Source organism: Pristis pectinata, chromosome 7 (genome assembly GCF_009764475.1).
Source record: "Pristis pectinata isolate sPriPec2 chromosome 7, sPriPec2.1.pri, whole genome shotgun sequence".
NCBI classification, from domain to species: Eukaryota; Metazoa; Chordata; class Chondrichthyes; order Rhinopristiformes; family Pristidae; genus Pristis; species Pristis pectinata.
The window spans coordinates 21,440,947-21,459,388 of NC_067411.1; the positions used below are offsets into that span (position 1 = coordinate 21,440,947).

General features: G+C 41.9%; 1 protein-coding gene across 5 annotated transcripts in view; it reads left to right on the top strand.

The window, feature by feature from the left end:
* The window catches only part of mast4 (microtubule associated serine/threonine kinase family member 4), a 340,297-nt gene that overhangs the window by 74,286 nt on the left and 247,569 nt on the right, over positions 1–18,442 (top strand). For all 5 annotated transcript variants that reach the window (XM_052019255.1, XM_052019257.1, XM_052019256.1 and 2 more), the window contains exons 2-3: positions 10,520–10,673; positions 18,095–18,219. In XM_052019255.1, the coding sequence (XP_051875215.1) occupies positions 10,520–10,673; positions 18,095–18,219 (279 nt within the window). The remainder of the gene's footprint in view (positions 1–10,519; positions 10,674–18,094; positions 18,220–18,442) is intronic.

The following is an 18,442-nucleotide window of genomic DNA, read 5'->3' on the forward strand; positions in this document are numbered from 1 at the left end:
CCCTTTTGAAGACCATATCTTTCACTACTGACAGTTCGGCTCTGCATGCCCAATAATCCCGAATACACATTGGACATCATCCTTTGCTGCTGGCCATCCTTTCCATATTGTATCCTTGAGTACTTTCATTGTTTCATCTGCCTCTGCTGCTTTCCTAATCTGCTCTGTTCTATCCGGAGATACTGGAAGAGAGGTGACAATCATGTCAACATAGGCCTGTATGTCTGCATTAACCTGTTGGTCACTTTTTTTCTGTCTTGTCGACTGTTGGAGACAAAGCATCAGCAGCAAACATATTTTTCCGGTGTGTAGATCATCTTCACATCATATTTCTGCAGCCTTATTGACATGTGCTGTATCCTCATGGGACAGTCATTCAGTGGTTTGGACATAATTGAGACCAATGGTTTATGGTCTGTCTCCACTTCAGTAGCTTGCCCATAGATGTACTGATGGAACCTTTCACATGCATATGTAGTGGCGAGAAGCTCTTTCTCTATTTGTGCATAGTTGGCTTCCGCACTTGTTAAAGCCCTTGATGCATAGGCCACAGGTGGCCATTTGCCATCATGCTGCTGCAGTAGTACAGAGCCAAGGCCGTGCTGGGACGCATCAGCTGATACACCTTTCCAGATCATAAAACTTCAGCATGGGCTCTTCAGTTAGGACCCTTTTCAACATCTGGAAACACTCTTCTTGCTCATGAGACCAAATCCATTCATTTTGTTGCTCGAGGAGTGACCTAAGTGGTGTTGACACTGTTGACAGTCGAGGGATGAACTTAGCCAGGTAAGTCACCATCCCTAAGAAACATCTCACCTCCTCTTTGTTTTGAGGTCTCTCCATGTTTTCAATGGCTGATGTCTTCCTTGGGTCAGGCTTCACTCCCTCTTCAGATATGACATCTCCTAAGAAAGTCAGTGTCTTCACACCAAACTCACACTTCTCTTTATTTAACTTCAAATTGACATTCCTCTCAGTCGAGTATCGTGTTCCTCCTTGGGCCCCCAGACCATCATGGTCTCGACACCAGGTATGCCCTCAAATCATGTGGATGGCTTTATGGTAGACTTCTTGTGCAGAGAGGATCCCACATGGTAGCCGAAGATAGCGATATCTTCCATGTGGTGTGTTAAAAGTACACAGTCTCGAACTTGCCTCATCAAGCTTCATCTGCCAAAACCCAGATGATGCGTCGAGCTTGCTGAACCATTTGGCACCTGAAAACTGGGACGTGATCTCCTCCCGTGTTGGCAATTTAAAATGCTCTCTTGATGGCTTTATTGAGATCTCTTGGGTCTAGACATATCCGCAATGCTCCATTTTTCTTTTGCACAATGACGAGTCAACTCACCCAATCTGTTGGTTCTTCAATTTTCTGTATGACATTCATTTGTTCCATGCGTGTTAGTTCTTGTTTATCTCTTAGTTGAAATGGAACTTTCCTGCATGCATGGACAACAGCTACTGTCTCATCTATGTAAATTTTGTGTACACCAGGTAAGCATTCGAACCCCTCAAAGACATCTGCATACTCTTCCATGAGTGTTGTCTGGTCATCTTTGGTATGTGAAGCTACTATGAAAATTCATTTCACTAGGTTAAGCTTTTCACATGCATTCAGACCTGATATTGGCTGTAGTCTCCTTTCTACAATCATTAGCTGTGATTTTAAGTGCTGCCCTTTGTGCTTAAAGGTCACCATACAGCCCCCTTTTACTGGAACATTCTCTCCAGTGTAGCCTGTCACTTTTAACTTCAAGGTAAATCTTACTCTTTACTGTGAGAGTCTCATCATCCATGGATAACAGATTCACCTGAGCTCTGGTGTCAAGCTTGAGTGGAATTACTGTTTCATTCACAGTTACTGGAACAATCCATTCTGTTTTGCCAGCAGCCACAGTCTGTACAGAATCCACAAAGAATTCCTCCATTTTCTCATCAACTGTGTGCACCTTTCTCTTGTTAGCCCCACCTTGCAAAGTGATTCTTCTTCCCACAGCTATTGCAGGACTTCCCATAAGCTGGGCACATCTTTGGAATGTGTTTACTTCCACATCTGCTGCATTTGCTGTTTGAGCCTTCCTCTTTGATTTGCTGTTGCTTTTGGAAATGCCTTGGGAGCTGCTTCTCTGTTTTCACAGCATGTACTGTTGTGTCTGCTCTGCACAGCTCCTTAGCTTGTGCTCATGTGGTTTCTGCTGACCTACACATAATCACCGCCTTTTCCAGGGTCAAATCTTTTTCATGCAACAGTCTTTGAGTCCATTATCTGGAATTCCACAAACTATTCTGTCTTTAACTAGTAAGTTTCTCAAATCTCCAAATTCACAAGACTTGCTCAGTGTGTGAAGCTCAGCTAAGTATTGGTCGAAGCAAACACCTTGTTTCTGGTCACAAGAAAAAAATGTATCTCTCAAATGTGATGTTTTTACTTGATGAATTACTCCTCAAATTTTTCCAACAAGGTGCCCAACTCAAAAGCTGTCTCATCAATTTGAAAGCTGTTATAGATGTCCAAAGCATCTTCGCCAATCACATGCAGAAAAATAGAAGCTTTCAATTTTTCATCATTCCTTCCCACTCCACTAGCATCTAAGTATATGTTGAATCACTGTTTGAAGTATTTCCAATTATCGGCTAGATTGCCAGTAAACTGCATAGGCTTGGGAGGACTTAGCTTATCCATAACGGGAACTCTCGGCCTCTCACATGAATCCCTCTTGGCAAATCCGGTGACTGCTGAACTTCAGCAACAACGTGCTCCTTCGCCACGCCGGTTGGCTTTTTCTCCATATGTTTACAGCTTTTCTTTCGTACTCAGAGTCTCTTTCTCAATTGCACACAGTATTAGTTTACTTTCCTTGTTCAGACCTCACACCAACTTCTGACACCATGTTATGTTTGTTCTTCATCACGAGACAAACTTGGCGTGGGTTTAACATCTGAACATTTATTGAAAAACAACAGGCTGCAACAGCTTGCAACCGACAGGCTGGCTGGTTTTTCCCGCTCTTTCTAGCCACTTCCTGTTTTCTCATGTGACCCCTTGCATTGCCTACTGGGAACTGTAGTTCTTTAACTACATAACACATAATAACACACTGCCTGCCTTCAGTTTCCTTTGTCACCTCCTCAAAAAAAAATGCTCAATCAAATCCATGACACAGGATTTCCCCCGCAGAAAGGTATGCTGATCATCCTCGTTCAGTCTCTGCCTTTCCAAACGTACATAACTCCTATCCCTCAATCTTCTCCAATAAATTCCCTACTATAGATGTAAGGCTCACTAGTCTGTGATTACCTTTTTTTTTCCCCTGTTCAGACCTTCAATATACTTTCATTCCAAGGTTCCCTAATCTTACTATCTTTTGCCTTTCACCCCTATCAGAACATGCTGGCCCTGAACGCTTACTAACTTTCTTTTAAAAGAGTCCCACTTGTCAGATGTCTCTTTACCTGCAAGCAACTGCTCCCAACCTACTTTTGCCAGGTTCTCTCTTAAGCTATTGAAATTGGCCTTCCCCCAGTTTCGGATCTTAGTTTGAGGATGAACCTAATCCCTTTCCATAACTACCTTGAAACTTGCAGAACTAAAGTGACGTGAGGAATTATGAATTGTGGAAGGTAGGGTGTTTTTCTAGAGTGAACTATAGAGGAACTCATCACATGGGTGCTTCAGCAGTCACTGTGAGGACCTGCTCTTCTGCCTGGTGAGGCGCTCTCCTCAGAGGGCCTTCCTATTCCTGGCAGGAAGTGGAGGAGATAAAGCAAAATCTTTACTGTATATTCATAGGCTTCATCCATGTTGGGGAGGTGTGTGTGAGAGAGAACATTAAACAGCGTAATTTACAATGTTGTGCAGCCACCTTGACGTATCTGGCGATAATCTTCTTGAGCATTAAACAGTCATATGCGGGGTGCATGTGTCATGTCTCTGGAATGTGGGTTTTAAAAAAAACTTCCCTTTAAACAGTATTTAATGTTGATTCCTGATGCAGGGATTCAACCCGAAACATGAACAATTCCCTTCCTCCCACAGATGCAGCTCGACCCACTGAGTTCCTCCAGCAGATTGTTTGTTGCTCCAGATTCCAGCATCTGCGGTCTCGTGTCTCCAGTAGTTAATGCTGATGTTCACATTTTTTTCTAAACAGCTTAATGTTCATTTTTCTAAAAGAGCAGACAGTCTTGCAAGTCATTTATTCATTGTTGGTAATGGTCATATTATTGATCATAATATTTAAGTAGGCATGTAAAATGGATTAGGCAGTGATTTTCTTATACATTGAAGCATATTTTACATGAATTATCAATGTAATAAACAAATTGTATTTTGATTAATGGAAAATAGTATCGGGTCTATGCAGGTGCAAGGATTGTACTGTGTGACTGATCAGCACTTTGTAAAGTTGTTCTCTTGCATTTGTCCTTTTCATTATAAACAACCTGGTTACAGATGTCAGTCACAAGAGGGCAGCACAGTGGGGCAAGTTTGTACTGCTGATTGACCAGAGTTCGATTCTGACTGCCAGTGCCATCTTGCATGTTCTCCGTGAGCGTGTGGATTTCCTCCAGCTCTAACATATCAAAGATTTGTTGATAAGTTAATCAGCTTTTGAAAATTACCACTCAGTGTAGGTTAATGGCAAAACGTATCCTTGGGGAGCTGATGGACGTGAGAATGAGAGAATAAGTTGCAAGTGTTTAGGGAAATTGGGGGATAGGATTACTTCCTCTCAGTAGCTGGAATGGACCTGAGGGGCTGAATGGCCTTCTCTGTTGCTAAAAATATAAAATAAGGTAGGATAACAAATTAACATTTTTTAAACACCATTACGTCCTCAACAATAAATCAGATAAATTCAGACTACTCACCTTGACCTAAAATTTTCTGGCTTTATATTCTGCTGATTTATTTGCATTAGAATGAAAAGCCATCATCCTTAGTCCCTTAGTTTTGGAATGTGTGCTGATTGATGATCTCAGTCCTCTGATGTTCTGCATGCACACATTTAATAATGTATTTACTGCAGTCCCCTGTGTTATATAGTCACTTCTGCCTACATGATAGAAATTGCAAGCTATTGTATAGTGGTTGTTTGGAGCTTTGTCAGAGGAGAAATGTGCTCACAGGTCTTTTAAATTTTATTTTTTTTATTGAATTGTGATTACCTTTTTGTTACACTGCAATTTTTCTTGAACAATAGGCCTCTGAAAACCATTCTGATGGTTTAGCTGAGTACATATGCTACCCAGTGTGGAAATGATTCATTACAATGAAATAGATTTTGGGGTTGGCTTCTAGTCTCTGCATTAACCTCATGTGGGCTGTCAATAGAGTGCCAGCTTTGGTTAATATTGTGCTTGGTGTGCAGAGGCAAGGGTAGAGAAGCTATTTCAGCCTTCTTGCTTGCAAGTGTTCTGTATAACTACTGTGATTATAGGATTCAGCTCAACTGTATGAGGCCCGCACAGCCAAGTAGCCTGCCCACACCTGGTGTCTATTAGTGCTTGCAAGTATAGAATGGCTATTGCAAAACATTTGATAGAAGAAAAATAGTACATAAATGGTAGGAAATGTAGAATGAAAGCTGAGCATTAATCACCATGGAAAAGCGTGAACATGTGAATATTCACAACTCCAACATAAAGGGATTGTATACAAAATCATAATGATGCAATAAAATGTAATCCAATGGCAGTTATGAAATGAGAAAGGATTCATGCATGCACAATTAATAGTCTGTTGCCATAACCAGAGTGTCTTTCCATGTACTGACCACTTAGTGCAAAGATCCTTCTATTCTTAGTTCTATTTATTATTTTTTGCTTGAATTGGGCAGGTGTCAGGCCCAAGTTTATATCAGGTTTCTGAGTTCGGCGGGAAAGGTATTTTCATTGTGCTGTGTTTGTAAGAAAATTGCAACCCATTTACAAAGAATAAGACTTTAATGTAATTGTAACATGGGAAATTGCAAATCCTGGAATTGAAATAAGATGCTGGAGTTGTGCAGTAAGTCAGGCAACATCTGTGGCGAGAATGACCTTTTAACAGAACTGGAAAAGTAAGAAAATATGCACATTTTAAGTTACGGGGGTGAGGAAAGCAAAGGGAATGTCTATGAAGGCCAATTCCAGTGACAAATCCTCATACTGTAGGAGGTTGAATGCTTGTCAATCATAGTGGATCTGTTTGGGGGAATGTAGATGGAGTGAGATAAAGGAGGACTGAAGAGAAGGGGAAAATGTGCTGGTTATGGCAATGAACTATTCATTGTGCATGCATGAATCATTTCTCAATTCACAACTACCACTGGATTACATTTTATTGCATCATTATGATTTTTATACCATCTCTTTAAGTAGTTGTGAATGTTCAACCTTTTTTTTATGGTGATTAATGCTCAGCTTTTGTTCCACATTTTCCTACCATGTTCTGCTGAGAGATACAGAACACAGCATTTACTGGAAAAAATGAATAGTGGAAGTGCTCAGCAGATCGGGCAGCATCTTTGTTGAGAGAAAAATTGAGTTAATGTTACACATGGATGACATTAGATCCAGCTGGTTCTGATCTAACATAAACAAGAAAAGCTGGTTATCTGAAATTGTTGATTTCAGTATCGAGTCCCAAAAACTGAAAATTCTGAGATGCAAGATGAGATGCTGTTCCTCGAGTTTGGTGTTGGGCTTTGTTGGAATAGTGCATTGGCTAAATGCAGAGGTGGGAGTGAGGTGGAGAATTAAAGTGACAGGTAACTAGAAGTTCTGGGTCAGTCTTGCAGACAGAACAGACGTCATTCCAGGTGAAGTATTAACTCTTGAACATCATCCAATTTAGGGTATTACATTTGGTGTTGGCATTGTTGTCTCCCCTACCTAGATGAAACCAAATGCAGATTGGGTGATTGCTTTATAGGACACCTATTGCTGTTCTGCAAAAGAGCATTTACAGTGCAACACCAAATTCAAGAAAAACAGTGTGACAGATTAAGTAAGATATTAACTGCTGTAATATACATTATTTGTAGTTAAATAATTTTAACGATGCGTATCCTGGTACGATGAGCACGAAGGCTTTGAAAAGGAGGCAGGTTTAAACACATGCTGTATTACCGTTCGCATCGCACAGTTTACAAATACTTATTCCACTGAATTTGTAATCTTGTGAATTTTTACTGACCTGAGGCTGAAGGTAAGGTATAGCGCAAGTGGATCATGATAAACGGCTGCTTCTATTGCCAGACCTCTTGAGGTAAATTTGAGATTTTCTAAGGATAATATCAGTGAGATTTAGCCTTGCCACTGGCTGAGGGGATATTTTTATTCATTTTATTGTCCTAATATATTTTTACTGAGCTGCTGTCTTCAGGGACCAGCAGAGTGCCTGCTGCTCCCCATACTTGGTGACAGGAAGTTATATTTCATTTTCAATTATTAAACAAAGCAAGTGCTCTCAGGAACATGTTACTGAGAAGGAGACAGTGTAAGACTGGCATCATCTCTAAATGCTTTGATAATTGGAATCATTTAATTCCCTAGTGGGCAGACAGTGGGAATTCATGTGGCTTTGCCTGTGTGCAAGTCATAATTTGGACATCTCCTGCCGTACTTGGTTTAGATACAAAGCACAATGGATGCCTTCAAAGCAAACCTTGGCAGAATAATTTAGAAGTTGAGCCAAGATATGACTTATTGGACCACCTGGGAGCTTTTTAAAGCTCTTTTTGGTATTTCCTTTATTCTAATAGAGGGCAGATGTAACCAGATGTTTGTGCTCAAAACACCTTTGTGACTGTGTTCAGTGCACCCTGCGGCAATATGTGGTCACTAACATTCCACTGCTGGGCTGAAAATCTATGGCCAGATTATGGCAGCAGTTGTCAATATTTGTGCAAATTGAAAGCTTTTTTGTTAACACAAACTTCAGTTTACGGTGGCAGTCATCCGACAGGAAGACTGAATAATGTATGATTCTTTGTCTTCTACTGCATTCTTGCTTTGTAAATTCACCAGCAGTGGAAAGAACATGTTTCCAGAAGCCATATAGTGAACTTGGATTGCACGTGGTGTGTGGTTTTGATTGGGGACACGAGACTGGTAGATGCTGGAAGCTGGAGCAAAAAAACAAACTGCTGGAGGAACTTGGCAGGTCAGGCAGCATCTGTGGAAAGAAAAGGATGGTTGATGTTTTGGGTCAAGACCCTTCATCAGGACTGAGAGTGTAGAGAGAAGATGGCCAGGAGAAGAAAGTGAGAGAGAGGATTGACATGGGCTGGTAGGTGAGAGACATGAGCAGATGGAACTGGATGGGGAAAGGTTAGGAAGAGTATGCCAAGGGAGAAGAAACCCAGGTGGATAGGTGTGTGGGTGATGGGCAGATAGAACCAGGTGAGGAAGGGTAACAGATCTCGCTAATGGGTGTGGGGCGGGGGAGAATGGAAAAGATGAACAAGGGGGGAGAGAACCTAGGTGGACTGGTAGGAGTGGGAAAGGAACACTGGGGTTTCCATTCCCTTGACCTACCTTTCCTGCCTTCTCCTGCACCTAGCTTCATCTGCCCATTCTCAGTCTCTGTCTCTACCTTACCCCTCCCCTGCCTCTACTTGCCTCCATATGCCCACCCCCACCTACTCTCTCTCTCACCGCCCCCACTCCCATTGCTACCGGGCTTCATCTGCCCATCATCGTTCCCTCATCTGGTTCAACCGGGAATCTATCATCCCTTGTCTCATCCTTCCCTCTCGCCTCTTTGTTGGTTATCTTCCTCTCCACACTCAGTCCTGATGCAGGGTCTCGACCTGAAACATCAGCCATCCTCTTGTCTGAGATGCTGCCTGACCTGCTGAGTTGCTCCAGTAGTTTGTTTTTTCTTTCGCTGTGGATTTGATTCATTGTTTGAGCTTGGCTCCTGCGGAGTTGAGCTAGAAGTTAAATTCCCTGCATTATTCAAATTTGCAGTGAGCTGGTTGCCGGCCTCCTGGGTGCCTGATTGTTCAATCTCAGCGCTATTAGAAACTGAGAATAATCCTTCACAGCAAGTGCAGATTTCTTTGCTTCAATGAACAAGTGTAACCTCAGTCTGAAAGATGAACAAGTTGGCTGAGTGGTGAGGGATGGGGAAGGAGGAGGGCCACGCAATTACAATTATCAACGTGGAATCTGCTTAAAGAAAAATCTTCCTGGATTTGGAAACCGTCACCGTATGCTTTATTGCAAACTGCACATTGTTTGGTGTTCCCAAGAATGCTCATAAGTTCAATGTTGTTTATGTATCAAATCTAAATGAAACTTCACTGGCCCGAATCTAATTTAGTTGAAAGCTTGGGATTCCCAACAACTTGAAAAGCGTGTTGAGAACTGCCAGAGGATTAGTTGATTTCAGCATTCCTAAGAAGGCAGGTATACATGTTCACTGATGGCAAATATCCTTCCATGTAAACATCTCTTTCACTTGCCTCTTCGAATGTGGCGAGGTGATCGTAAGTAAATAGGAACGAGAGCAAGGCACCTGGACCCTCAAACCTGCCCCACTATTCACTATGATGGCTGATCTTCTCTGGACCTCAACTCATCTTCTGTGCCAAATCCCCGTAGCCCTCAATTCATGATCTTTCAAAAATTCCTCTACTACTTTTTTAAAATACCCCCAATGATCTAGTCTCCACAACTCTCTCGGACAAAGAATTCTGGAGATTCCCCACCCTATGCAAAAGAAGTTCTAATGCACCTCAGTTACAAGCATTAGGAGACAGTCACTTAAAATTATGTCGAGTTTCCCACTGCATTGGAAACTTATTGACGTTGACCCTGTTGTATCCCCTCAGACTTTGTATGTTTCCAAAAGGTCACCCAGCAGTCAGGAGGAGAATCAGTGACTGCTCAAGCAAAGTTGAAGGCTAGAGTGAAACTACAGTGGGAAGAGGGGAAAACTTGTTGGGAGTAGTAAGGGAAATATCTTGCTGTTGGTTCATGAAGTTGCACATTGGACAGTTGGATTGGCTGCAAGGCCATTGATGACCAAAGTGGGAGATTGATGTGAGAAACATGATGCTTAAGGCACTGCTAAACAGGTTACTAATATAGACTGAAATAACATGCTTATTTTGATCATGTTGCACCATGTACTAAAGATTGACCGATTGTAATAATAGGGCTAGGTTAATGTAAAGAAATGCAACAACTGGGAGGTGAAAAACCAGTGGCTCTTCCTAACGTTGAATTTTGTGTAGAAAATGTGACTTTGGAATTACTCCTTTAGGGAATCACATTCATAATATCTGATTAGAAAACTTGTTTATATGCTGGAGACTGGAAAGCCTGCACATTTGTGCTAATTGGGATCTATAGGCAATGTAACTGTCTTCATATTTCTTGCAGGTTGGGTTATTATGAACCAAAGAAACTAAACTCTGCAAATCCTGTTATTTGAAAACTTGAAAGCAGCAATTTTTATGCTGTTTTCCCCTACATTTCCACAACAGTATTCTCTAATGTCTTTCTTTTTATCTTTCAGTTTGACCACATCTTGTGTCCACCATCTTTCCCATTTCGCAAATCCAGCAATCCTGATCTTGCTTGTGGTACTGGCAAAACCTTGAAATTTAACAGACAGCTCAGTGAAGATGCCAGATACTTGAGACGAGGCAGTCTAGGGGGAGCCTTGACTGGTATGTAAAAATAACTTTATTCTTTTAAAGCTAGGTAGTAGTTTAAAAATCGTTTTTAGTAGTAATCTGCTTGTTTAAAAAATGAATTTTGTAAAATACTAGAAGTTGTCATTCTGCTTGTGTTTTCTTGCATGTCAGCATCACTTTTCATGGAACAAACAAACATAGAACAGTACAGCAAAATACAGGCCCTTTGGGCCACAATGTTGTGCTGACCTTTAAACCTCGCCTAAGACTATCTAACCCCTTCCTCCCACATATCCCTCTATTTTAAATTCCTCCATATGCTTACCTAGTACTCTCTTGAATTTGACCAATGTACCTGCCTCCACCACCACCTCCGGCAGTGCATTCCATGCCCCAACCACTCTAGGTAAAAAAAAACCTTCCTCTATCTCCCTTGAACTTCCCACCCATTATTTTAAAGCCATGCCCTCTTGTATTGAGCTTTGGTGCCCTGGGAAAGAGGTGCTGGCTGTCCACTCTATCATATCTCCTCTCATCCTCCTTCTCTCCAAAGAGTAAAGCCCTAGCTCCCTTAGTCTCTCCTCATGTTCCATACTCTCTAATCCAGGCAGCATCCTGGTAAATCTCCTCTGCACCCTTTCCAACGCTTCTGCATCCTTCCTATAATGAGGTGACCAGAACTAGACACAGTACTCTAAATGTGGCCTAATCAGAGTTTTATAGAGATGCCTCATTACCTCATGGCTCTTAAACTTGATCCCTCGACTTATGAAAACTAACACACCATAAGCTTTCTTAACTATCCTATCTACCTGTGAGGCAACTTTCAGGGATCTGTGGATATGGACCCCCAGATCCCTCTGCTCCTCCACACTACCAAGAATCCTGCCATTAACTTGGTACTCTGCCTTGGAGTTTGTCCTTCCGAAGTGTACCACCTCACACTTCTCCAGATTGAACTCCATCTGTCACTTCTCAGCCCAGCTCTGTATCCTATCAATGTCCCTCTGCAATTTTCAACAATCCTCTACACTATCCACAACACCACCAACCTTTGTGTCATCTGCAAATTTGCCAACCCACCCTTCTACCCACTCATCCAAGTCATTAATAAAAATAATGAAAAGCAGAGGTCCCAGAACCGATCCTTGTGGGACACTGCTAGTCACAGCCTTCCAATCTGAATGCACTCCCTCCACCACAACCCTCTGCTTTCTACAGGCAAGCCAATTCTGAATCCACATGGCCAAGCCTCCCTGGATCCCATGCCCTCTGACCTTCTGAAGAAGCCTACCATGTGGAACCTTGTCAAACGCCTTACTAAAATCTATGTAGACCACATCTACTGCACTACCCTCATCAATCTGTTTGGTCACCTCCTCAGAGAAGACTATAAGGCTTATGAGACATGATCTACTCTTCACAAAGCCATGCTGACTGTCCTTGATCAGACCATGATTCTCTAAATGCCCATAGATCCTATCTCTTAAAATCCTTTCCAACAGCTTGCGCACCATGGATGTAAGGTTCACTGGTCTGTAATTCCCTGGACTACCCTACTACCTTTTTTGAATAAGGGGACAACATCCAATCCTCCGGTACCATTCCCGTGGACAACGAGGACTCAAAATCCTGGCCAAAGGCTCAGCAATCTCCTCCCTCGCCTTGCGGAGCAGCCTGGGGAATATTCTGTTAGGCCCCTGGGACTTATCTGTCCTAATATTTTCTAACAGCTCCAACACATCCTCTCTCTCTTGATATAAACGTGCTCTAGAACATTAACCTTACCGACACTGGCCTCCGTGTCATCAAGGCCCCTCTCCTTGGTGAATACTGAAGAGAAGTATTCATTGAGGACCTCACCCACTTCCACAGCTTCCAGGCACATCTTCTCACCTTTATCCCTAATCGGTCCCACATTTACTCCTGTCATCCTTCTGCTCTTCACATGTGAAAAAGCCTTGGGATTTCCCTTAACCCTACTCGCCAAGGCCTTTTCATGACCCCTTCTTGCTCTCCTCAGCCCCTTCTTAAATTCCTTCCTTGCTACCCTATACTCCTCAAGAGACCTCTGATCCTTGCTGCCTAAACCTTAGGTATGCTGCCTTCCTCCTCCTAACTAGATGTTCCACCTCTCTTGTCACCCATGGTTCCTTCACCCTGCCATTCTTTCTTCTGCCTCACCAGGACAAATTTATCCCTAACATCCTGCAAGGGATCCCTGAACAACGACCACATCCCCATAGTACATTTCCCTTCAAAAATGTCATCCCAATTCACACTTGCAAGTTCTAGCTTTATAGCCTCATAATTTGCCCTCCCCAATTAAATATTTTCCTGTCCTCTTTGCTCCTAACCTTGTCCATGACAATGCTAAAGGTTAGGGAGTGGTGGTCACTGTCCCCCGAATGCACACCCACAGCACTACCTAATACTAGATCTAATATGGCATTCCCTCTAGTTGGCCTGTCAACATACTGTGACAGGAATCTATCCTGGACACACTTAATACAAACTGCCCGTCTAAACCTTTGGTACCTAAGGAGGTGCCAATCAATATTTGGGAAGTTGAAGTCTCCCATGATGATAACCCTGTTATTTTTGCACCTTTTCCAAAATCAGCCTCCTGATCTGCTCCTCAGTGTCCTTGCTGCTACCAGGGGGCCTATAGAAAACTCCTAGTAGAGTAACTGCTCCTTTCTTGTTCCTAACTTCCACCCATACTGACTCCAGAGAGGATCCTGCTACATTATCCACCTTTTCTGCAGCAGTAATAGTATCCCTTACCAGTAATGCTAATGCTGCTGCTCGTCCTCGTCCTCGTCCATCTTTTAACGCACTGAAATCCAGGAATATTCAGTATCCATTCCTGCCCTGGTGACGGCCAGGTCTCTGCAAGAGCCACGATATCATAGTTCCATGTATTTATCCAAGCTCTCAGTTCTTCACCCTTATTCCTGATGCTTCTTGCATTTAAGTTAATGCACTTCAGTCCATCCACCTTACTACTTTTATACCCTATACTCTGCCTCTCCTTCCTCAAAGCCTCTCTATGCTGTATGTTAGATCTGACTTTACTCCATGCACTTTCACTGACCTATCCCTCTGGTTCCTATCCCCCTTGCAAACTAGTTTAAACCCTCCTGAACCACACTAGCAAATCTGCCTGCAAGGATATTGGTCCCCCTTGAGTTCAGGTGTAACTCATCCAATCTGTACAGGTCCCACCTTCCCCAGAAGAGATCCCAGTGATCCAAAAATCTAAAACCTTGCCCCCTGCACCAACTCCTCAGCCACACATTCATCTGCCATCTCCTCCTATTCTTACCTTCACTATCACGTGGCACTGGCAGCAATCCTGAGATTGCTACCCTTGTGGTCCTGTTCTTCAGCCTTCTGCCTAGCTCCCTAAACTCACTTTTCAGGACCTCATCCCTCTTTCTCCCCATGTCATTGGTACCAACATGTACCACGACTTCTGGCTGCTTTCCCTCTCGCACAAGAATGCTGTGGATCTGATGAGAGACATCCTGGACCCTGGCACCTGGGAGGCAACATACCATCTGGGATTCTTGCTTATGTCCACAGAACCTCCTGTCTGTTCCCCATGACTGAGAAAAATTCACTGCAAGACTTTTACTTTAATCAGCTGTAATCATTTTTTCCAGGAATTATGTACCTCATTTAGAACTGGCTGAATTAGTTTCTGAAGATATTTTGACTGATAAAATCAGTGTTTACTTTTAAGCAAATCTTCGATTTTCATTGATTTGTATGTTTGGGTTTGTACATTAAGGGTGAGAAATTTTATCAATGGTAGTATCAATTAAAAGTTTTGTATCCTGCTTAAAAAGTAAGAACTAAATAAGTACAGAATAATAAATCATGCCTCAATTCCTTCCATTCACTTGGCAGTAATCTTACAAATGTAAGAAAAACTCGAAGCAGGAAAGTACCTTGGGTCTGTTGTTACAGTTACTGGAGTGCAGCTGCCAGTGAATTCTGATTATGAATGAAAGAAATATTTCACTAATCTATGATCATGAAGTGAAATTGACATTTGTCAACATTTACCCATAAAACACTAATCCTGCAAATAGTAGTAGTGTTTATCTGTTTATATAGATTTTATTAATAGTTTGTAACACTTATATTTATTTTGGTACAATAGTGTTAGGTTTGCAACATCAGGCTAGAGCGTAGTATGTGATTGAAACCTTGTTTCCCTGAAATACAAAACTGCTCTAAATGTGGGACATGCTTTTATTTACAGGGTGGCTGTTGCCCAAATAAGCAATGTGTTAATATGATACAGATGTGTCTAAATATAATTAACATTTCTAACAAGGAATATGGAATGGCAAAGATCTGTAATGTAAATATTTATAAGATTATGCATGCATAATAGACACATGGGATGCTTGTTACGGGTGTATAATGATTGGAAAGCTCCCCACTATATCTTTTTGCTATTATATTTAATATTTTAATGAATCTCATGGTTGTATTCACTTTACTTTTTCTTTTGGTTCTTCTGGGAATTTCCAAATTGGATGATGAAGATAACATATATTGGGACCTGCGAAATGAGAAGTGACTTGCTTTGTTCTGTACCTATCAAAATGATTGAATGGAATCCCTTTGCAAATGTTGACAGCTGTCATATAACATAAGACAAAAGACCAAATTGGAGAGTAACACTTTTAAATGATTATATTCAGTTTGTAGAGATGACATCTAATTAATGTGGATCATTTTGTGCAGATCTGCCAGATGATGCAGTTGTTTTGTTTTTGTGTGAAAAATTTAAATGATGATTATTCTGAATTCAAATGCAGAGATGGGAGCAGAAAAGATATTGCTGACCTATTAGAAATTTATAATCTTGATGATGGCAACCTGAATTTTGGGATTAGCTGTGAAGGAACGGCACTTGCTGGTCACCACGCTGCGGGTGCCCATAAGGTTTGAACTGACTTTTGAGCAGATACTTCATCAGGTTATGGCCTCAGACCAAGTGCTGGTAAATGAGATAGGTACCTGATGGTTGGGATGGACGTGGTGGGCTGAAGGGTCTGCTTCTGTACTGTATGACTTCATGACTCAGGTTTTTCTTTTTGGTGCCCTGTCCAGAGGAACTTGAGTGACAGTTGAGGAAATTTAAGAGTAAATTGGATAGATACATGGACGAGAGAGGTCTGGAGGGGTATGGGCTGGGGGCAGGTAAATGGGACTAGCAGAATAATGTTTCAGCACAGACTAGAAGGCCCAAATGGCCTGTTTTCTGTGCTGTAGTTTTCTATGGTCTATGAAATGAGTCAGCAAGACTTCTCCAACTAATCAGATCAAAGAGTCTTCACTGTGACACTCGAGTCTAAACCAGGATATATAAAGCAGAGTATATAAATTGAATTTAAACCATGTAGAGTGAGTGAAATAATGGTTTAAAGATGTGATTAAGTGAGAAATGTAAAGGGCAAATGGACATTAAAATTTGCAACATTAAATGTCTTGGGAAATGAGATTCCACAATTATAAAATTAATTATTTAGGGCCATAGAGGTTGATCGGCAATAAATATTCGGGCTGTTCCTGACCCAGTTCAGAATGAATATAAAACATAGAACAATATAAGCACAGGACCAGGCCCTTCAGCCCACAATGTCTGTGCTGACTGTGCTGCCAATTTAAATTGCACATCTACCTGCACATGGTCTATATCCCTCCATTCCCTGCCTGTTCAAGTGACTGTCTAAATGTTTCTCAAACATTGCTATCGTATTTGCTTCCACCAGTTCCCTGGCAGTGCATTCCAGGCACTTACCACAGTTTGTTTGTGTGTGTGTGTGTATAAATAAATACATACATAAAAACTTGCCTCAAATCTCCTTTAAACTTTCCCCTCTCAGCTTAAAACTATGCTCTCTAGCATTGACAATTCCACCCACCCTGTGGGGGGGGGGGGGGAGGTGGAATACGCTGACTATCAACCCTATCTATGCCTCTCATAATTTTATATACCCCTAACAGGTTGCCCCTCAGTCTCCAATGCTCCAGAGAAAACAATCCAAGTTTGTCCAAACTCTATAGCTAATGCTCTCTAATCCAGGCAACATCCTGGTGAACCACTTCTGCATCCTCTCCAAAGCCTCCATGACCTTCCTAGAATGTAGTGACGAGAACTGCACACAATACTCCAAGTGTGGCCTAACCAAAGTTTATACAGCTGCAACACGACTTCCCAACCATTATACTCAGCACCCTGACCGATGAAGGCAAGTTTGTCATACGCTGCCTTTACAAGCCTATCTAGTTGTGTTGCCACTTTTGGGGAGCTATGGACTTGTACCCTATGATCCTTTGATACATCAATGCTCCTAAGGGTCCTACCATTTACTGTATACTTTCCTTTTTGCATTTGACCTCCCAAAGTGCAACACTTCACCCTTGTCCAGATTAAACTCAATCTGACGTTTCTCTGCCCATGTTTCCAATTGGCCTATATCCTGCTGAATCCTTTGACAACCTTTCTCACTATCCACAACTCTGCCATCTTCAAACTTATCAGCCCATCTACAAGGGGCAGATGAATATTGTACCATTCTCCGTGCCTTGTACCAAAATTCGTCTTTTACATTTTCCATGAATGTATCCCTTCTGTAAATGGAGGAATGATGACTGTATTTCCTGTCATAGTGGGTAAACCAAGTGTAGAATGATTGACTGGTCTGTGGATCCCCTTGGTTTAGCAGGCCTTTGACCCCTTCCAGCTCTGGCCTTGGACTCCTTTCATTATTCCTGTGTTTCTTGTGACACAGCACAACATAGCTTGACTAGGCTGCTTACAGGCTTTTAGACTTGGTCTTGTATTCATGACTTAAGATTCTACTTTTCCCATTTAGCCCACCCCTGTGCCAGTTGTTTCTTTCTTGATCTGTTACCAATATATCATGCTGTGGCATCATTTTAATCATTCCTGCCTTCCACCCTATCACATTCCTTCCTTTGCTCACTCCTCCCCTCTGTTTTTTCTTTTTAAAACTTGTTTTATTTCTAAGTTATTGTAGTTCTGTTGGGACACCATTGATCTGAAACATTCCCTGACCTGCTGCTTTGTTCCAACAATTTGTGTTTTATTTCAGGTATCCAGCTTCTCTACTATTTTGCTTATGGAAGTTATCTTATGGTAACACCTTCAAGTAGTTCTTCTACGTTTATGAATCTGAGCAGTGTGTTCTGACTATTTAACATGTAGTTGTGACGATTTCTGTTGTGTCCAGCATGTGCTGAGATATGATACAGCAGTACAGATTCTAACTCTATCCTACCCAGAGGCATCGAGATCAGTTGGATTTTGCTCATGCAAGGCCACCTTGGAAAGAAGTAACTACATTTGCTGTGTTTTGAAGAAGCTTGGATTGCCTAGGTTAATGGGAAACTTTCTTGTCCCTCAGGAAAATATCTTCTTCCGGCCACTTCTGCACAGGTGTCGTGGCAACAGACAATGGAGTCGACAAATCTTGTTCGTATGCGCAGCCAGGCACTGGGTCAGTCAGCTCCTTCCCTTACTGCTAGTTTGGTAAGTGCAGTGTTTCAAGCTTTGTGTGTTTGTTTGTAAAATACAATAGGGCACATGCTTGATAGAAGAAAAGTGGTGCAGAGCAGTGTAAAAAAAAATGTCTGTTTTCTCCCTCTTTTTATTCCGCTTCAATTTCCAAATCTCCTTGCATTAAAGTTCACTGAATTGATGAGCAATTACCTAAATGAAAAGAAAATCCACTTTGTACCTGCCTGTTTGTTTA